This window comes from Suncus etruscus, chromosome 10 (genome assembly GCF_024139225.1).
Source record: "Suncus etruscus isolate mSunEtr1 chromosome 10, mSunEtr1.pri.cur, whole genome shotgun sequence".
NCBI lineage: Eukaryota > Metazoa > Chordata > Mammalia > Eulipotyphla > Soricidae > Suncus > Suncus etruscus.
In genome coordinates, this window is record NC_064857.1 from 36,196,138 (window position 1) to 36,218,596 (window position 22,459).

At 43.7% G+C, this 22,459-nt stretch overlaps 1 protein-coding gene across 1 annotated transcript in view; it reads right to left on the bottom strand.

Annotated features, from left to right (window-relative positions):
- Positions 1-22,459, bottom strand: part of NUP210L (nucleoporin 210 like) — a 124,672-nt gene that overhangs the window by 91,524 nt on the left and 10,689 nt on the right. The window contains exons 3-10 of the mRNA XM_049781600.1: positions 21,623-21,754; positions 19,031-19,124; positions 17,025-17,175; positions 13,284-13,416; positions 8,712-8,870; positions 5,921-5,989; positions 5,015-5,121; positions 3,802-3,942 (exon numbers count right to left, since the gene is read on the bottom strand). Of these exons, the coding sequence (XP_049637557.1) occupies positions 3,802-3,942; positions 5,015-5,121; positions 5,921-5,989; positions 8,712-8,870; positions 13,284-13,416; positions 17,025-17,175; positions 19,031-19,124; positions 21,623-21,754 (986 nt within the window). The remainder of the gene's footprint in view (positions 1-3,801; positions 3,943-5,014; positions 5,122-5,920; positions 5,990-8,711; positions 8,871-13,283; positions 13,417-17,024; positions 17,176-19,030; positions 19,125-21,622; positions 21,755-22,459) is intronic.

Consider the following 22,459-nt stretch of genomic DNA (forward strand, 5'->3'; position numbering starts at 1 on the left):
CACATCTTCAAGGAGGAAATACCACTCTCCAAACAGGTGGAAGCAGAGATAAACAAATGGGACTATATTAAACTGAGAAGCTTCTGTACATCAAAGGCAGACACCTAATTGCTTGGCGCACCACTCCGGCCCGAAAAGGGACCCTTTTTACTTTTCCCACTACTGATGGGAATGTTGACTGGTCAAACCTTTTTTCAATTCAACAATATGGACATTCCTCAAAAAATTAGAATTGAGCTTTTATATGACCCAGCAATTCAATTCCTAGAAATATATCCTAAGGACTTAAAAACACAATGCAGAGAAAACATATGCACTCTTGTGTTCATTGCAACAATCCAAGTGCCTGAGAACAAATGAATGGATAAAGAAATTATGGATCGGGCCCGGAGAGATAGCACAGCGGCGTTTGCCTTGCAAGCAGCCGATCCAGGACCAAAGGTGGTTGGTTCGAATCCCGGTGTCCCATATGGTCCCCCGTGCCTGCCAGGAGCTATTTCTGAGCAGACAGCCAGGAGGAACCCCTGAGCACCACTGGGTGTGACCCAAAAACCAAAAAAAAAAAAAAAAAAAAAAAAGAAATTATGGATCATAGACACAATTAAGTACTATACAGCCTTTAGAAAAATGAAGTCATGGGGCCGGCGGTGGCGCTAAAGGTAAGGTGCCTGCCTTGCCTGCGCTAGCCTTGGACGGACCGAGGTTCGATCCCCCGGTGTCCCATATGGTCCCCCAAGCCAGGAGCAACTTCTGAGCACATAGTCAGGAGTAACCCCTGAGCGTTACCGGGTGTGGCCCAAAAACCAAAAAAAAAAAAAAAAAAAAAAAGAAAAATGAAGTCATAAATGAAGTCATGAAATTTACTGGCACATGGAAGGACCTGGAAAATATGCTGAGTAAAATCAACCTGAGGAAAAGGAACAGACATAGAATGATCCCACTCATTTGTGTAAAGAAACATTGCAGGAGAATACTACCCAAAGACAATGAAAATGAAGGACAAGAAAAACTGTAGGAAGTTTTTGGTAAGAAGCTTGCCACAGGAGGGAGGGGAAGGACAGGAAAGAACCACTACAGCAATGGTAGGGGGAAGTAGTCAATGGAGGCAGGCTAGCGGGGCTGGATGGATACTGGAGACACTATTAGAAGGAAAAGGACACTGGTGAAAGATTGGTGCTCGAACATTCTATTACTGAAACTCACTCATGAATAACTGCTTTTTATTTGTTTGTTTTTGGCGTTTGATCATGCCCCGTGATGCTCAGGATCTCATGGCTTTGCTATCCAGTTTCACTCCTCCTGACAGTGCTCTGAGAGACTATATGAGATGCTGGGGATGGAGCCAGCATCAGTTTTATGGAAGGCAAGCACTATTTCTTTGGCCCCATGAAACACTTGTAACTCATAATGATTCAATACATTTTTTAAAAATCAATACTTTAGGCTTTTCTTTTGTTTTGTTGGGGGAGGGAGGACCACACCCTGCAGTGCTCAGGACTATTCCTGATTCTGTGCTTAGGAATAATTCCTGGCGGTCTTGGGGGGCAATGTGAAATGCCAGGGACTAAACTAGGGTCAGTCACATGTAAGGCAAACAAACACTGTAATATTGTGCTGGCCCCCAAAATCAATATTTTAGAATCTTTTTTTGTTTGTTTTGGTTTTTGGACCACACCCAGTGATGCTCAGGGGTTACTCCTGGCTATGCGCTCAGAAATCGCTCCTGGGGCCTGGAGAGATAGCACAGCAGCGTTTGCCTTGCAAGCAGCCGATCCAGGACCAAAGGTGGTTGGTTGGAATCCCGGTGTCCCATATGGTCCCCCGTGCCTGCCAGGAGCAATTTCTGAGCAGACAGTCAGGAGTAACCCCTGAGCACCGCCGGGTGTGGCCCAAAAACCAAAACCAAAACCAAAACCAAAACCAAAAACCAAAAAACAAAAAACAAAAAACAAAAAAAAAAACCGCTCCTGGCTTGTGTTTCCATATGGGATGCTGGGAGATCAAGTCGTGGTCCATCCTAGGTCAGCCGCGTGCAAGGCAAATGCACTACCGCTGTGCCACCGCTCTGGCCTCGAGAATCATATTTTAAGGTATTACAAACAGGAGGCAAAAGTGCTAGAACAGGGTAGGGAGTTTGTTTTGCATGCAGCCCACCTACATTAAACCCTTGGCACCTTATATGGTCCACCATAGTTCTGCCAGAGTCGAGAACCAGATGGAAGTCCTGTGCCTCCCGCAAGATAAATAAAAGAAAATAAAACCAATATTTAGATTCATCTCATCTGTTTACCCAATTAACTCCATTTCTGGTATCATATCACATGATAGCACAGCAGTAGGATGTTTGCCTTGCATGAGGCCGATCTGGGAGGGACCCAGTTTGATTCCCATCATCCCATATGGTCTCCCAGCCTGCCAGGGGCAATTTCTGAGTGCAGAGCCAGGAGTAACCCCTGAGAGCTGTTGGGTGTGGCCCAAAAAACAATCAATCAATCAATAAGTAAAGTTTATAAAAATGTAAAGAAAGCCACTTAATGATGCCATTTACAATGAAAAAAATGTAAATGTAAAAGTTTAATGTTAGCAGCATGGCTAAATAAATAAGCATAGTTATCCTGAATACTTTTAGAACAGAAAATATTCTATGTAGATGTGGTAACACATGGAAATGTGCATCTGAAAAAGAAATGTAAGTTCTGTGTATATATATACATATATATGGATATTACACAAATATACATATATATCTGGCTATATGTATATATATATATATATATATATATATATATATATATAGTAACTCCAAATGCACAATGTGAAATAACAAAGATTGAAAAAGAAATTTGTAGGGGTCGGAGCAGTGGCACAAGTGGTAGGGTGTTTGCCTTGTATGTGGCTGACCTAGGACAGACCATGGTTTGATCTCCTGGAGTCCCATATGGTCCCTCCCAAGCCAGGAGCGATTTCTGAGTGCATAGCCAGGAATAACCCCTGAGCATCACTGGGTGTGGCCCAAAAAGGCAAAAAAGAAAAAGAAATTTGTAGAGATATAAATATAAATATTTACCAATTCTTAGGCCCGGAGAGATAGCACAGCAGCGTTTGCCTTGCAAGCAGCCGATCCAGGACCAAAGGTGATTGGTTCGAATTCCGGTGTCCCATATGGTCCCCCGTGCCTGCCAGGAGCTATTTCTGAGCAGACAGCCAGGAGTAACCCCTGAGCACCGCTGGGTATGGCCCCAAAACCAAATATATATATATATATATATATATATATATATATATATATATATATATTTACCAATTCTTTTTTTTTGGGGGGGTCACACCGGCAGTGCTCAGGGGTTACTCCTGACTCTAGGCTCAGAAATTGACCCTGGCAGGCACAGGGGACCATATGGGATGCTGGGATTCGAACCACCATCCTTCTGCATGAAAGGCAAATGCCTTACCTCATGCTATCTCCAGCCCCACCAATTCTTTTTTTTTTTTTGTTTGTTTTTTTGTTTTTTTGTTTTTGGGCCACACCCGTTTGATGCTCAGGGGTTACTCCTGGCTATGAGCTCAGAAATCGCCCCTGGCTTGGGGGGACCATATGGGACGCCGGGGGATCAAACCGCAGTCTGTCCTACGCTAGCACTTGCAAGGTAGACACCTTACCTCTAGCGCCACCTTCCCGGCCCCCCAATTCTTTATTTTTGTAAAAGACAGAGTGGGAAATGGCAAATTTCTATTTGTAAATTAATGAGGCCAAGACTTGTCAGTATTCTTAAGATTTGGGAACTTTCTTTAATTTCCTACCTGGGAAAGGACGGCAACCAGGGATGCATTTATTACCATGACACCATCTCTCAGAGTTTTTACTACATGATAGGATCCATTAGTAGTACTTAGCTTCTCTTCAAAGTACTCTTTTGGAAACTGGTACATAATCCTGAAATTCTGAAAAGCAGTCCACAGTAACATAAATCTGAAGTTGTTCCTTTCTCCTAAAACTATCATAACTACAAGAGTTTTTTTTTTAATAAAGCATACTATTCCATTTGAGAAAAAGGGAACGAAAACAAAATATTTATTCTCTCCCATAGAAATTGTATATTAGAATGATATAACTTTTTTTTTTTTTTTTTTTTTTGGTTTTTGGGCCACACCCAGCGTTGCTCAGGGGTTACTCCTGGCTGTCTGCTCAGAAATTGCTCCTGGCAGGCACGGGGGACCATATGGGACACCGGGATTCGAACCAACCACTTTTGGTCCTGGATTGGCTGCTTGCAAGGCAAACGCCGCTGTGCTATCTCTCCGGGCCCAGAATGATATAACTTTTGGTGGGGTTTTGTGTCACACTCGGTGCCACTCAGGGGTTATTCCTAGCTCTGCACTCAGAAATCGCTCTTGGCAGGCTTGGAGGACCATATGGGCTGCTGGAAATCATACCAGGGTCCTTTCTGGGTTGGACATGTGCAAGGCAAATGCCCTACTGTTGTGCTATCGCTCTGGTCTGAGAATAATATAACTTTCAAATGGCACTGGTTATTAATGGCAAGTAATCCATTAGAATTATCTTATATAATGGCGTTACTTTTTCTCATTTCTAAATGAACAGTTCTCAGAGGGAGGAAATGGATCCTGAAGTGAGTGAAATATTAAGTTTGATGTTACAATACTACTTCACCATTAAAATAACTAAGGTAATCATCTCTGAAATAAAGTTGTAGAAAAGAGTTCTTCCACAGGGTTAACAATGGCACTCTCCTTCATCTCTTTAGGGGCAGAAGAGATCATTTCATGGTTAAGGCAATTGTTTCCCGCAGAATCCACCTAAGTTCTTTTCCTGGAACCACATATAGTCTCTTTGACCACTGTGAAGATTTGGATCTATTTGGATCTGGATGCGGTCCAAAACACAAAAAGTAATGACCTGTGTTTCCAAAGAAAATATCTAGAAACCCCCCGGCAAGAAAGAAGGCTTAGTCAAGGAGTTATCGCTACAAGAGATTGAAAAATTGAGACTCACATCTGAAGTATAGACTTTGGTACTACTTTTATCAAATACTTCCATTGTAATGGTGTACACCTGTCCCACCTCTAGACTCCATCTATCTCCAGGTTGGACTGTGAAACCTATAAAAAAATAAACAAAAAACAAGAAAAGAAGTACGAGAAGAGGGCAACAGCTTTCTTAAAAGCTGTTCAAAAGGACCAAAACTCACTAATAAAGATTTTCCAAAATAGATTCTTGAGTATCTTCTATAAAATTGTATAATTTGAAATTTTATAGATCTAAATTAGTCTGCTCATCTTACTATAAAGGAACATTTATATTAATGTCTGCACACAAACATAAGCTATAATTTTAGTTCATTCTTAATATGTAGGCAATATTTCAGCTTCTTTCAAATTTGTTTTTTTGGGAAGGTTTGAGCCACACCCGGCAATGCTCAGGGTTACTCGTGGCTCTGCACTCAGAAATCACTCCTGACAGGCTCGGGGGATCAGATGGGATGCCGGGGATAAGCCCCGTCTGTCCTGGTTCGGCTTCATGCAAGGCATACACCCTACCACTGTGCTACTGCTCTAGCCCCAGATTCCTTATTTTATTGTGCCTATAGATATTGTATTTTTTTCTTTGTACAGTCTCTTTTCCTAATCCAAAATTGTTTTCTTTTACAATATTTTGATAATTGTTTCACATACATTACAAGGTGCTTCATACTTTATTTTTTTAATTATTTTTCTAGGGGCCAGAGTGATAGCACAGTGGTAGGGTGTTTGCCTTGGACAAAGCTTTACATGAGCAACTGACTCAAGTTCAATCTGTGGTACAGCATATGGTCCACTGCACTTATCAGGAGTAATTAATTCCTGAGCACAGCTGGGTGTGACACAAAAACCAAAAATAAAATAAAATAAATAAAAATACCTAAAAACGCAGGCTGTACAACATACACGGTGCAATTTGGGAGTCCAGACACAAATCGCATATGGATATCTTAATTTCTGTTTAAGGAAATTTTATACACTAGATTTAGGTGAAAAGAGAAATACAATCTACCAGAGGAATAAAATAACTGACAAAAATTCTACTTTTTGGAGGGACCCATAATTTAGAATGCCTTGAAAGTGAATGTTTATAAGTTCAAATCCTAAGTGTCCCACATGTGCTAGAAACTACTTCTATCCACATCACAGCCAGGTGTATGTAAGAGGATGGAAGCCCCAGCAAACACAACTAAAACAGATTTGAGTACCACAGCCAGAAAGTGTACTCTCTGACAAGAATGTGTGTGAACACCATATAAGTGAAAAAATTTAATGGAACTAATCATGAAAGACAAATATAATGCATTTAATATTGTTATTGTGGAATAGAAATATTAATGGACAATATAACATGTAAAAGAATGTAAAGTTTGCTTTGACAATTCAGGAAAGTATCCGACACTTTGTGAATTGTGGTTCCATAAATATCAATGACTTCTTTAGAGGTTTTATTTGGAAGTATTTGTTGTGAAACTAGAAAACAGAGGTTGGAGCCATAGCATAGCGGGTATAGCACCTGCCTTACATGTGGCCCACCCAGTTTGATCCCCATCATACCATATGGTCTCCTGAGCACTGACAGGAATTGATGATTCCTGAGGGCAGAGTCAAGAGTAACCCCTGAGCATTGCCAAGTGTGACCCGAAAACAAAAAACCAACTTTGGACCAATACCTTTCCTCAGTATGTATTAGAGAAAAAATGAAAATGGTAACACATACTATTCTACAAAAAATACTATTCCTGGGGGCTGGAGCGGTAGTGTTAGTGGTAAGGTGTCTGCTTTGCATGAGCCAGCCCAAGATGAACCACGGTTCAATCCCCTGGCGTCCCATATGGTCCCCTAAGCCAGGAGTGATTTCTGAATGCATAGCCAGGAGTAACCCCAAAGCGTCACCGGTATGGCCCAAAAACCAAAACCAAAACCAAACCAAACAAAAAACCTATTCCTTTCATTGCCTAATAGATTCTTAGTGTGAGTCTATACGATCCTACTAAACTTCTACTTGATAGGGGCCGGAGAGATAGAACAGCAGCGTTTGCCTTGCAAGCAGCCGGCCCAGGACCTAAGGTGCTTGGTTCGAATCCCCGAGTCCCATATGGTCCCCCGTGCCTGCCAGGAGCTATTTCTGAGCAGATAGCCAGGAGTAACCCCTGAGCACTGCCAGGTGTGGCCCCCCCCCAAAAAAAAAAAGACTTCTACTTGATGATCTTTCCTACTTTTTCCCCTAGATTTTCCGTTCATCAGTCTTAGTGTCTTCTTTGTTCTTTAACATTGCAAACACACTCCTGTTTTATTTTATTATTTTGACTTGTTTGTTTTATTTTATTATTTTGTCTTAGCACCTGGTGATGCTAATGGTTAACTCCTGGCTCTGTGCTCTGGGATTTATTCCTGAAAGTGCTTGGGGGACCAGAAGGGATGCCAGAAACTGAAACCCATGTTGGCCACATGCAAAACAAGTAAGTGGCCTACCCAATGAAATTCTCTCCAGAACCCATAGTCCTGTTTTTTTTTTTTTTTTTTGTGGGTCACACCCGGCAGTGCTCAGGGGTTACTCCTGGCTCCATGCTCAGAAATTGCTCCTGGCAGGCACGGGGGACCATATGGGATGCCAGGATTCGAACTGATGACCTTCTGCATGAAAGGCAAACGCCTTACCTTTATGCTATCTCTCCGGCCCCCCATAGTCCTGTTTTTTTTTTTTGGTTTTTTTTTTTTTTTTTTGGTTTTTGGGCCACACCCGTTTGACGCTCAGGGGTTACTCCTGGCTATGTGCTCAGAAATCGCCCCTGGCTTGGGGGGACCATATGGGACGCCGGGGGATCGAACCGAGGTCCTTCCTTGGCTAGCGCTTGCAAGGCAGACACCTTACCTCCAGCGCCACCTACCCGGCCCCCCATAGTCCTGTTTTAACATCTTTGCAATATCTATTTCTTCTATCTGGTGCTCTTTTACCCAGGTAATCTATATGGTTCATTACTTCCAACACTCTCTTATCAGAGAGATAGTCTAGTGGGTAGGGCGTTTGCCTTATAGCGCCCTACCCAGGTTGGATCACTAGCATCCCATATAGTTCCCTGAGATTAAGAATCCCTGAGACGGGCCCGGAGAGATAGCACAGTGGCGTTTGCCTTGCAAGCAGCCGATCCAGGACCTAAGGTGGTTGGTTCGAATCCCGGTGTCCCATATGGTCCCCCGTGCTTGCCAGGAGCTATTTCTGAGCAGACAGCCAGGAGTAACCCCTGAGCACCGCCGGGTGTGGCCCAAAAACCAAAAACAAATAAAAAGAAAAAAAAAAGAAAGAATCCCTGAGATTCTTTTTTTTTTTTTTTTTGGGCCACACCCGTTTGACGCTCAGGGGTTACTCCTGGCTATGTGCTCAGAAATCGCCCCTGGCTTGGGGGGACCATATGGGACGCCGGGGGATCGAACCGCGGTCCGTTCCTTGGCTAGCGCTTTTAAGGCAGACACCTTACCTCTAGCGCCACCTTCCCGGCCCATCCCTGAGATTCTTAAATGCAGAACCAAGAGTAAGGTCTGAGCACAGCTGGGTGTAAGGCTCCCCCAAAAGAACAACAATTACATTATGAAAACTCTTAGAAATTATTTGGAATATGTCTAGCATATTTGGAGAAACAGATTGACTGCAAAAACTGAGCAAAGGATACTTTTATGGACAAAGACAAGGTTTGTTTGGCCCAGTTGGAGAGCAGTCACTGTGGCTGTTTTCTCATCCAGTGAAGCAACTTTCCCAGAAAAACTTCCATTACATTCAGGTCTATGGTCTTGCAATTCCAGTGTATACTGTCTCAGGGGAGATTCCACCTCTGCAAGACACAAAAGATACATAAGTTGAACAAGAATAACCATCCAACTACAATGGTCTATTATGGATTATAAAAATAAAGTTGGGGAAAAGGAGTGGAGAGACAGAACAGTTTGTCTTGCATGTACCCAACCCTGGTTCTGTCCCTGACATCTCATATAGTCCTCCAAAAACAGTCAGGAGAGACCCCTGAGCATAGAGCAGTGGAACACTGCTCAGCATGAACCAAAACAAACCAAAAAATTATGAAGCAGGGGGGTGGAGCAATAACATAATGGGTAGGGTATTTGCTTTGCATAAAGCCAACTGGGTTTGATCCCCAACATCCCATATGTGATCCTGAGTCTGCCAGGAGTGATGTCTGGGCTAAAAGCCAGGAGTAACCCCTGAATACTGCTGGGTGTGACCCAAAAACCAAAACAAACAAACAAACAAAAAAACCCAACAACTTGGAAGCAAATCTAAATATGAATATATTCCACAACTAATTTATTTTCCATTATGATAGATTTCTATATGTAGTCATTTGGGGGAGGGAATGAGTTAATGTTGTTATTGGGTCTTTTTTGTTTGTTTGTTTGTTTGTTTGTTTGTTTTGGGGGGAACACCTGGTGATGCTCAGGAGTTACTCATGGCTTGCATTCAGAAATCACTCGTGGCTTGGAGAGACCATATGGGATGCCAGGGATCGAACCTAGGTCCTTCCTGGGTCAGTCATGTGCAAGGGAAATGCCCTACTACTATGCTATCGCTCCTGCCCCTATTATTTGTATATTTTAATTTTACTTTATTCACCATGATTTATAATATCATTGAAAAGATTTGTGCACACAACATTGCAATACCACACCTCCCAAGGGTGTCTGTTTTCTTCCATCACTCTGGGATCCCCCTAAAACCCACTCCCCAACACGGTAAACTCCATTCTGTGGGGCCGGAGAGAGCATGGAGGTAAGGCGTTTGCCTTTCATGCAGAAGGTTGGTGGTTCGAATCCCGGCATCTCATATGGTCCCCCGAGCCTGCCAGGAGCAATTTCTTTTTTTTTTTTTTTTTTTTTTGTGGTTTTTGGGTCACACCCGGCAGTGCTCAGGGGTTATTTCTGGCTCCACGCTCAGAAATTGCTCCTGGCAGGCACAGAGGACCATATGGGGCGCCGGGATTCGAACTGATGACCTCCTGCATGAAAGGCAAACGCCTTACCTCCATGCTATCTCTCCGGCCCCTAGGAGCAATTTCTGAGCATAGAGCCAGGAGTAACCCCTGAACGTTGCCGGATGTGACCAAAACAAAAACAAAAACAAAAACCTCCATTCTGTATGCCAACTCAGAGGTTCTGTTGTTTTGGAAAATTTGTTATTCCCATACAATGCTTCTTCATCTCACACAGATGAGAGAGGGCATTTTGAGAATTTGCTTAGAGTTTCTAGCAGGAGAACAGTTATTCAAGTCTCCTTTGCTCTGTTTGGGGAAGGCTTTGGGACAATAAACACGCTTGTCGCCAGCCAAAGAGCTGGATCAATCCGGGCGATCTATGGGGTGACAAATGTTGCAACCAAATAACCCTCACATCCAAAATAGGTCTTTTTTTTTGGGGGGGGAGCCACACCCGGTGGTGCTCAGGGGTTACTTCTGGCTCTGTGCTCAGAAATTGCTACTGACAGGCTCTGGAGACCATAGGGAATGCCAGGAATTGAACCTGGGTCTGCCCTGGGTTGGTAGCATGCAAGGCAAATGCCCTACCGCTGTGCTATCACTCTGGCCCTAAAAAAGGTCATATTTTATGTATAACTCTAGTCCTGGATGATTTCATCCAGTACTATAACTTAGTTCCATTCACATAGCAGCAAATTGCATGATTTCATCTTTCCTGAGTATTCCATTCTGTACATATAATCTATATAGTCTTTTTTTTGGTTTGGTTTTTGGGTCACACCCGGTGAGGTTCCTCCCAGCTCTGCACTCAGAAGTTGCTCCTGGCAGACTTGGGGGACCATATGGGACTCTGGAATTTGAACTAGGGTCTGTCCTGTGTTGGCCACGTGCAAGGCAAACAAAAGCCTTCTCACTGTGCTATTGCTCCAGCCTATATATATATATATATATATATATATATACACATATATATACACACATATATATACACATATATATACACACATATATATATATACATATATATATATATATTTTTTTTTTTTTTGCTTTTTGGGCCACATCTGGTGAAGCTCAGGGGTTTCTCCTGGTTATGAGCTCAGAAATTGCTCCTGGCTTGGGGGACCATATGGGACGCCAGGGAATCAAACCACGGTTCGTCCTAGGTTAGTGTATGCAAAGCAAGCACCCTACCACTGTGTCACTACTCCAGTCCCATATATAAGTCTTTTTTTTTTTTTTTGGGCCACACCCATTTGACGCTCAGGGGTTACTCCTGGCTATGAGCTCAGAAGTTGCTCCTGGCTTGGGGGACCATATGGGACGCCGGGGGATCGAACTGTGGTCCGTCCAAGTAGCGCAAGAGGCAAGGCAGGCACCTTACCCTCCTTGCGCCACCGCCCGGCCCCCTTTATTTTTTTTTTTTTTTTTGGTTTTTTGGGTCACACCCGGCGGTGCTCAGGGGTTACTCCTGGCTGTCTGCTCAGAAATAGCTCCTGGCAGGCTCAGGGGACCATATGGGACACCGGGATTCGAACCAACCACCTTTGGTCCTGGATCGGCTGCTTGCAAGGCAAACACCGCTGTGCTATCTCTCCGGGCCCCCCCTTTTTTTTTTTTAATGTGGCACAGAACAAGGAACATGAGCACACAGCTCATGAGCAAGCACATGGATTTTTTTTTTAATCCAGCCATCTGTTCTTGAATACTTGTGCTCTTTCCAGATTTTGGCTATTATGAATAGTGGGTATTGTTTGTATTGTTAAAACTAGTAAACTTAGGGGCTGGAATGATAGCACAGTATGTAGGGATTTTGCCTTGCATATGGTCAAACTGGGTTTAATCCCCAGCATCCCTTATGGTCCCCTACACCTGCCAGAAGTGATTTCTGATCACACAAGCAGGAGCAACCTCTGAGCATTGCTGGATGTGGCCCAAAAACAAAAAACAAACAAACAAAAACTAATAAACTAAAGACCAGAAATGTGGTTCAATGGAAAAGAGCCTAGAGCCTATCTTACCTGAGACCTGAGTTCAAACTACAAAAATAAAACAAAAACAAACCAACAAAAATTAGTGAACTGTGGGTCCTGGAATGTAGCTAAGGGATAGAGTGCTTGGTTTGCATGTATGAGACCCTAGGTTTAATCCCTCACACACAAAAAAAGAACTAGAGAAATGCCAGGAGCTATTTCTGAGCAGACAGCCAGGAGTAACCCCTGAGCACCACCGGGTGTGGCCCAAAAATCAAAAATAAATAAATAAATAAAAAACTAGAGAAATGAGTGTAGCAGGAAGGTGTTCCACTGAATTAGGAACAAATTTATATTCCAAGATCTAGTACATATTTTATATACTTAAGAGAACTTTTGGGCTTGATAAGAGTACTGAGCTGGAGCAATAGCACAGTGGTAAGGCATTTGCCTTGCACATAGCTGACCCAGAACTACCTGGGTTCAATTTCTGGCATCCCATATGGTCCTCCAAGCATGCCAGGAGTGAATTCTGAGCACAGAGCCAGGAGTAACCCCTGAGCACCACTGGGTGTGGCCCCTCTCCCAAAATTGAATTTCTCAAGAAACAACTTTTGTCAAGAATATGCAGTTCCTAGTAGAAAGTGAAGGAAGAGGGCCGGAGAGATAGCATGAAGGTAAAGCGTTTGCCTTGCATGCAGAAGGACGGTGGTTCGAATCCTGGCATCCCATATGGTCCCCTGAGCCTGCCAGGAGCAATTTCTGAGTGTAGAGCCAGGAGTAACCCCTGAGCACTGCCAGGTGTGATCCAAAAAAACAAAAAAGGAAGGAAGGAAGGAAGGAAGGAAGGAAGGAAGGAAGGAAGGAAGGAAGGAAGGAAGGAAGGAAGGAAGGAAGGAAGGAAGGAAGGAAGGAAGGAAGAGAGGAAGGAAGAAAGGAAGGAAGGAGATGAAAAAGGAGGGAGGAAGGAAAGAAAGAAAGAAAGAAAGAGAAAAGGAAGGAAGGAAAGAAAGAAAGAAAGAAAGAAAGAAAGAAAGAAAGAAAGAAAGAAAAGAAAGAAAGAAAGGAGAGAAGGAAGAAAATAGGTGGTTTTGGGCCAGGAGCTATTCAGGGACCACCTGAAGACCAAGAAGTCTGGAGGAGTCCTTGCGTATCATTGAGTATGTCCCAAAAATCAAAGGGAGGAAGGATTTATCACAGAATCTAAAAACACATATACTTTGCAAATATAATGTGTCAGCATGAAAGGAAGTGAGAGATGAATCTTAGAGAAAGAGAGACATCTTACCTGTTATTTTCCCCTGAACCATTTTTGCTACTCGGTATTTGATATATGCGCCCTCTAAGAGATAAATATCATGGGATGGTATAAGAAATATATTTTCCAATACAAGCAGGCGTATCAATGCTGCTTTCACTTTCTAAACAATAAGGAAAAATTTTCCATAAGTAAAATTCTCAAGGCCATCTTCTCTACTTAAAGCTTACTTTTGGGGCTGGAGTAATAGTACTGCAGGTAGGGTGCTTACCTTGCATGTGGCCAACCTGAGTTCAATCCCCAGAATCCCATATGGTTCCCTAAGCATCACCCAGGAATAATTCTTGAGCACAGAGCCAGAAGTAAGCCCTGAGCACTGCTGGGCTCAAAACCCAAAATAAAAGTTTACTTTTTCGGGGCCAAGGAAACAAGTGCTAGAGCACAAGTTTTTGTGCTAGAGGCCCAACTTTGGTTTCTGGTATTGCATGGTTCCATAGTGCTACCAAGAACTACCCATGGGCAACATGCTGGGAGTAGCCCCAAAGTATGTGGCATACAGGTGTGGCCCTAAAGCTAACAATCAATATAATATTTTGGGCCCAGAGAGATAGCATAGCGGCGTTTGCCTTGCAAGCAGCCGATCCAGGACCTAAGGTGGTTGGTTCGAATCCCGGTGTCCCATATGGTCCCCCATGCCTGCCAGGAGCTATTTCTGAGCATACAGCCAAGAGTAACCCCTGAGCACCGCCGGGTGTGACCCAAAAACCAAAAATAAATAATAATAATATTTTACTCCTTTGGAGGTTCAAGGAGATGAGTCAAAGAGACCAAATGCATTCATGCAGGAACCCTGGGTTTGATCTCTGGGATCACATAGTTTCCTGAACACAACTGGAAAAGACATGGAGGAGTATGTTGGAGTAGATCACAAGCACTGCTGGGTGTGATTCATTCCCTACCCAAAAAAAGTGTATTGCTTGGGAAGTTGTGGGTAACTCAGTGACAGAAAAACATGCAAATATGAAGCTGTAAGTGTAATTCCTGGCACATTTGAAACACAAGGAGCAACGGCACTGTTCCATGGGACCCTGGCAACAAGATGTTCGATCCCTGATCCCTGATGTGTGCTAGCACACATAATTATGAAAAGTATATGCTAGGGTTGAAGCAAATGTGCAACAGCTAATGTCTTTGTCCTGCACACCGCCAACTCAGATTCAGTGAAGGCAGTTGTGTTGGTTCTTTGTGGCAAGTACTTTTCCCCACTCTTTTCCCTTTGTTTCTGCAGAAGTCCTAAGAAACAGAACTGCTAGGACAATGCTAGGACAGGTATTTTTGTGCCACTGAGTCATTCCTACAGAGATTCCTTTTTTTTGTTTGTTTGTTTTTTATTTTTTTGTTTTTGGGCCATACTCAGCAGCACTCAGGGGTTATTCCTGGCTCTGTGATCAGAAATCACTCCTGGCAGGCTTGGGGAACCATATAGGATGCCAAAGATCGAACCCTCATCCATCCTGGGTCAGCAGCGTGCAAGGTAAACGCCCTGCCACTGTGCTACCACTCTGGCCCTCAGGAATCATTCTTTTTTTTTTTTTTCTGTTTTTGGGTCACACTTGGCAGTGTTCGGGGGTTACTCCTGGCTCTGCATTCAGAAATTGCCCCCGGCAGATTCCGGGTACCATATGGAATGCCGGGATTTGATCCATCATCGTTCTGCATGCAAGGCAAACACCTTAACTCCATGCTACTCTCCAACCCCATCAGAAATCATTCTTTTTTTTTTTTTTTTTTTTTTTTTGGCCACACCCGGCAGTGCTCAGGGTTTACTCCTGGCTGTCTGCTCAGAAATAGCTCCTGGCAGGCATGGGGGACCATATGGGACACCGGGATTCGAACCAACCACCTTTGGCCCTGGATCGGCTGCTTGCAAGGCAAATGCCGCTGTGCTATCTCTCCGGGCCCATGGAATCATTCTTGACAGAGTTCAAGGACCCTTTGAGATTACCAGGGATCAAACTTTGCAGTGGGCAAAGTAAATGCCTCTATTCTTTACTATCTTTCCAGTCCCTGAAATTACATGTTTAAAGATAAAATGTCAACTGTTACCTTAAACATTACTGTGAAAGACTTGTAATTCACATTGATCACAATAAAAATTATTTTTAAAAATGTCAACTGTTTAAGAACGACGTATTTTTGTAGTTGCTCTTTCATTTTTGGGTCACACCTGGCTGTGCTCTGGACTTACTCCTGGCTCTGGCTCTGGACTCAGGAATCACTCCTGGTAGGGCTCCACTATGGGATGCCACGGATCATTCACAAAAGTTTTTTTAATCACTACTTTAAAAGACTTTTTCAAATAAACTAATTATTGATCAAAATCAAGGGGGTTGGAGAGATAGCACAGTGAAAGGGCATTCACCTTGCACGCATCCGATCCAGGATGGACGGTGGTTCGAATCCCAGTATCCCATATGGTCCCCTGTACCTGCCAGGAGTGATTTCTGAGCGTAGAGCCAGAAGTAATCCCTGAGCACCGCCGGATATAACCCAAATACCAAATAATAATACTAATAAAAAGAAATAAAAAATCAAATCAAGTAGAGAAGATAAATGTAAGAAACTATATTCCTTTTTTTTTCTTTTGGTTTTTTTGGCCACACCCGGTGAAGCTCAGGGGTTACTCCTGGGTATGCATTCAGAAATCACTCCTAGCTTGGAGGACCATATAAGACACCAGGGGATTGAACCTTGGTTCATCCTAGACTAGCGCACACAAGGCAGAAGCCTTAAGGCTTGTGCCACTGCTCTGGCCCTTCTTTTTTATTTTTTATTTTTGCTTTTTTGGCCACACCCGATGATGCTCAGGGGTTACTCCTAGCTATGTGCTCAGAAATCGCTCCTAGGGGCCAGAGAGATAGCATGGAGGTAAGGCGTTTACCTTTCATGCAGAAGGTCATTGGTTCGAATCCCGGTGTCCCATATGGTCCCCCGTGCCTGCCAGGAGCGATTTCTGAGCACGGAGCCAGGAAAAACCCCTGAGCACTGCCGGGTGTGACCCAAAAACCAAAAAAAAAAAAAAAAAAAAAGAAAGAAATCGCTCCTGGCTTGGGGGACCATATGGGACGATGGGGGATCGAACCGCGGTCCATCCTAGGTTAGCGCATGCAAGGCAACACCCTACAGCTTGCGCCACAACTCTGGCCCCAAGAAACTATATTTCTATAGGCAAGATGAAAGCTGGGGAGACAGTTCAAACTGAGATGCCTAATATACACAGGGAACCTGAGTTCAATACTCGGCACTCATGGCTATCTGAGACCATCAGGTATGGCCTGGTGGCCTTTAGCATGATTAAGCAGCACTGAATTCCTTGACCTGAGTCAATCTTCTAGCTATCCTCTAGCCTAGGGTTCTTCAAACTACTACGGACCATATGCAGCCTGCTAAGGACATCTATCCAACCCTCCAAATGTTTTTACTCCAGCTGCAGGTCCTGCTTAACAGTCGACTTGTTCCAGAACTGTGATATGTGGAATGTGCACTGCACTCTAAAACTCCCCTTCTTCTCTCTGTCTCTAGACTCCTCCTCTCAGTCTCAGACAGTGAACTGACCACATTTAAAAAGTTTGAGGTCCCCTGCGGAGTCTAGTCCATTCCAGTTGGCCAAATATCACTAGTAGTGACCCTAAGACCCCGGATCAGTGCTTGGAAACCCCTTCCCCCAAAAGACTATCAAAAAACAAAGAACTAATAGCACTAACTTTTTACCTTATAAAAGGATTCATAAATTCGAACTTTGACAATGGCAGCACCAGTCCTAATCCCAGACACCAAAATCCTATCTCCTTTTTTCTCTTCTTTTTCCATGTTCACTATATACCCAGGGGCAGAATATTCGGCTTCAGAGTATTTCAGAATCCTAAAGAAATAAAAATAAGGTTTGTTTCTAATAGAATCAAATAATTCTCCTTCAAAAAGGGCCTAAATGATTTTAAACAGTCTCTTCTGTGTCTACAGAATTAAAGTTTGTAGAATTTGTTTTACAGGACTAAATAGGAACATGTCCCTGGAGAAAAATATTGTGGGACTAAAATCTGGGTTGTCTGATGCGTACACCCTGCAGTGCTCAGGGGTTACTCCTGGCTCTGCACTCAAGATTCACTCTGGCAGGATCAGGGACCATATGGAATGCAAGGATCAAACCCATATTGACTGCATACAAGGCAAACACCCTACCAACTGTGCTATCACTCCAGCCCCTGAGGGCTTTCTTGCTACTGAAGACAGAATCCATACTATCATCCCACTCACTGTATGCAGATTATTTAAAGTAAAACTGTCAGTAGGGGGCCCGGAGAGATAGCACAGTGGCGTTTGCCTTGCAAGCAGCCGATCCAGGACCTAAGGTGGTTGGTTCGAATCCCAGTGTCCCATATGGTCCCCCGTGCCTGCCAGGAGCTGTTTCTGAGCAGACAGCCAGGAGTAACTCCTGAGCCATGCCAGGTGTGGCCCAAACCAAAAAAAAAAAAAAAAAGTCAGTAGGGAATGTGGTTTAGCCATAAGGGGTATGCCTTAAAAACTGGGTTCTTGGGGCTGGAGAGATAGCATGGAGGTAAGGTGTTTGCATTGCATGCAGAAGGATGGTGGTTCGAATCCCGGCATTCCATATGGTCCCCTGAGCCTGCCAGGAGCTATTTTTGAGCATAGAGCCAGGAGTAACCCCTGAACACTATCAGGTGTGACCCCAAAACAAACAAACAAACAAAAAAAACAACCAAACAAAAAACCTGGGTTCTTTTTTTGGGGGGGGGGCCACACCCGGCGGTGCTCAAGGGTTACTCTGGCTGTCTGCTCAGAAATAGCTCCTGGCAGGCACGGGGGACCATATGGGACACCGGGATTTGAACCAACCACCTTTGGTCCTGGATCGGCTGCTTGCAAGGCAAACGCCGCTGTGCTATCTCTCTGGGCCCAAAACCTGGGTTCTTGAGTTCCATCTTTAGCACAGAAAACAAACAAACGAAAAAACAGGACACAGTAAGAGCCAAAGAGATAGTACAGAGGTTTTCACTTACTTTGCACATGGCAAACCTACTGGACCCCTAACATTGTGCGGTCCCGTAAGCACCACACCAAGAGAAACTTCAACACTGTCCAGGTGGGACCCAAACCCCACTCTACTCCCAGTAAAATGAACTGTGAGAAGACATACCTGGGCCAAATTTGTATAGTCCTGTAATCAAGTAATGGCTCAGATTAAGCTATCATAAAATTCCCTACAACATCCATAGTTATTCTATCAAACACATTTCCATTTGGTAAAATGTATGTGTTCTCAAAAGAGTTCACAAAGCAGGATTATAAAAATCCATTTAACTAGCTGCTGTTCAGTGTGACACCAATGTCTCTTTGAAAGTCAGGTGGTGGGGCCAGAGAGATAGCGTGGAGGTAAGGCATTTGCCTTTCATGCAGAAGGTCAGTGGTTCGAATCCCAGCATCCCATATGGTCCCCCTGAGGGTGCCAGAAGCGATTTCTGAGCATAGAGCCAGGAGTAAACCCTGAGTGCTGCTGGGTGTGACACCCCCAAAAAAAAGTCAGGTCGTGGGGCTGGAGAGTTAGCACAGCGATAGGGTGTTTGCCTTGCATGAAGCTGAATCCCGGTATCCCATATGGTCCCCTGAGCCTGAGCACTGCTGAGTGTGATCCCCACTCCCCCCAAAAATTCAGATGGTAAAAAAAAAGTCAGGTGGTATCCATTTGGTTTGAAGGTTACCTAATTTTGCTTGACAGTTGTTCTCTTGTTGACTCGTTATCCTGGGCAATGTTCCATTCAAACATCATTCCTGCCAAACTACTAAAAGTATTTCCTGCAAAAGCAAGTCAAAAGCAGAGAAGATAAAATCACATATTCAAAAAAATTTTTATGTATCTTTAACAAGAAAGTAGAACCTAACTAGAAAATTATTTTTAGACATTTTTTTCTGTTTTTTTGGGTCACATCCGGCAGCACTCAGGGGTTACTCCTGGCTCTATGCTCAGAAATTGCTCCTGGCAGGCTCGGGGGACCATATAGGATGCTGGGATTCGAACCACCGTCCTTCTGCATGCAAAGCAAACACCTTGCCTCCATGCTATCTCTCTGGCCCCCTAGGTATCTTTCTATAACAAATACAAGCACTATAATAATTGAATTTAAATATATATAATCAGGGCAGGGGATATAGCTCAGCAGTAAAGCATTTGTCTTGCATATGTGAGGTTCTGAGTTCAATCCGTGTATATACACACACAAATAAATATACACATTTACAAATATCAGAAAGATACTGCAGAAACAATGTAAATGCTAATCCTGCACAAGCTTTCTTGTTGGGTCACTCTTGGTGGTCCTCAAGGCTTACCCCTGGCTCTGTATTCAGGAATCACTTCTGGCTGTGCTCAGGGGACGATATGAAAGGCTGAGGTGCTGGGAATTAAACCAGGTTCAGGAGAGTATAATGCAAGTTCCTTCCCTGCTGTATTATTGCTCTGGGCCCTCTTGACCCTTATGCACAAGTTGTTATTTTTATTTTATTTTATTTTGCTTTTTTGGGATCACACCTAGTGACATTCAGGGGTTACTCCTGGCTATGCACTCAGAAATTGTTCCTGGCTTGGGGGACCATCTGGGATGGAGGGGGATCGAACTACGGTCCATCCTGGGTCAGCCGTGTGCAAAGCAAATGCCCTACCACTTGTGCTACCACTATGGCCTCTATGCACAATTTTTTTTTTTTTTTGGGTTTTTGGGCCACACCCGGCGTTGCTCAGGGGTAACTCCTGGCTGTCTGCTCAGAAATAGCTCCTGGCAGGCACGGGGGACCATATGGGACACCCGGATTCGAGCCAACCACCTTTGGTCCTGGATGGGCTGCTTGCAAGGCAAACACCACTGTGCTGTCTCTCCAGGCCCTATGCACAAATTTTTTAAGAGAAAGAAACTCTGGCATTTGGGGTTGGAGCGACAGTACAGTGAGTAGGGCATTTGCCTTGTATGTGACCAACCTCAGTTCAATCTCTGCCATTCCATACGGTCCCCGAGTAGCGCCAGGAATAATTCCTGAGAACAGAGCCAGGAGTAACCCCTGAGCACAGCCAAGTGTGGCCCCTAAACAAAAACAAAAAAGGGGTCGGAGAGATAGCACAGCCATAGGGTGTTTGCCTTGCACGCAACCGACCCAGGACAGATGGTGGTTTGAATCCCAGCATCCTATATGGTATCCTGAGCCTGCCAGGAGCGATTTCTGAGTGCAGAGCCAGGAGTAACCCCTGAGCATTGCAGGGTGTGACCCCCTCGAAAAAAAAAAAAAGAAAAGAAAGAAAGAAAGAAAAAGAAAAAGAAAAAAACCTCAAAGGCCCGGAGAGATAGACAGCCAGGAGTAACCCCTGAGCACCGCCGGGTGTGACCCAAAAACCAAAAAATAAAATAAAATAAAATAAAAATAAAGAAAAAACCTCAGGCATTTAATTTATGGCTGGCCAAAAAGTTATGACATTTTCTCAATTTCTTTCAACATAAAGGCACAGAAGGGCACTGCAGGGTGTGACCCACAAACAACAACAAAAAGGATCAAGAATAATTCTATGGGGCCGGAGAGATAGCATGGAGGTAGGGTGTTTGCCTTGCATGCAGAAGGGTGATGGTTCAAATTCCGGCATCCCATATGGTCCCCCGAGCCTGCCAGGAGCGATTTCTGAGCATAGAGCCAGGAATAACCCCTGAGCGCTGCCGGGTATGACCCCAAAACAAAACAAAACAAAAAAAGAATAATTCTAATTCATTAACTTCTCCATGTACCAGAGAAAACACAACAGGCTTTGTGTGCCAGAAGTCTGGGTTCAATCTACTTTTTATCCTTGTTTGAGGACCATATCTGCCTATGCTCAGGACTTACTCCTGGCTCTGAGCTCAGCAATTATACCTGGTAGGTTCAGGGGTCAATATGGGGTGCCAGAGATTAAATCTGGGTAGTCATGCTTGGCTACATGCAAGGCAAGAACCTTGCACACTGTACTATGCTCCAACTCCTCCCACTTTTATATCTTAAGTTGCTTTTCCCAAGTGCTAAACACAAAGGAGTATTACTTTAGGTCTGGAGAGATAGTACTGCTGGGTAGGGCTCTTGTTTTGCACAGGGCCAACAGGGTTCAACCCCCAACATCCCAAAAGCTCCCTTGAACCCTGCCAGGAGTGATCCCTGAGTTCAGAGCCAAAAGTAAGTGCTGAGCACTGTCAGGTGTAGGTGTAACTCCAAAACAAAAACAAATAAACCAAGGAATGTTACTTAATTGTAGGTAATTTTGTTGAATTCTTGAGACTCTTTACCTTTAGCATCCAATGCCCTCACCATAAGCTCCAGTGGCGAATCTTCTACATAAAGCTCCCTGGTTCGGGATACAATTTCGATGCTGTCTATTATATCAACTTTGACATCACAGCGCAGTTCATGGCCAGTCACTACAATGAACCGAAAACTGAGAATTCAATTCAACAGGTCATGAATTGTTACAGACGTTAATTAAGAAGTTTACTTAAAATATATGGATGGGTAGAGTAAAAAAAAAAAAATATATATATATATATATATATATATATATATATATATATATATATGAGGGAGATACCTTAAGAGTTGCCCCTTCAATCTTGGCATAATGATTGTATATGATAGTATCTATTTACGAGAGTAGCCTGGGCCAGAGAGATGGCACAACAGGTAGAGTGCTTGTTCAATATTTAACCAACCCAATTTCAAATACCTGATATCACATATGGTCTCCCAAGCACCCCCAGGATGATCCCTGAGCAGTGCCAGGAGGGACCCTAAGCTCTGGCAGGCGTGCCTTCCCCTGCTAAATATAATAAACACAGTAGACACAGTTTCCCAAACATTAATCTATAATGTTTCATTCCTGTATAGAAAAAAATGTGAAAAATAAGAATTCTATAGCATAAATAATAAAATAAAATGTATTCCATTTATTTTCAGATTATATCCAGCAATGCTCTGGGCTTCCTTCTGGCTCTGTGCTCAGGGTCACTCCCGGTAGGGCTCAGTGGATCATATAGGATACAGGACATTGAACCTGGGTCAGCTCCATGCATTAAACCTGGGTAGTCATGCTTGGCTACATGCAAGGCAAGAACCTTGCACACTGTACT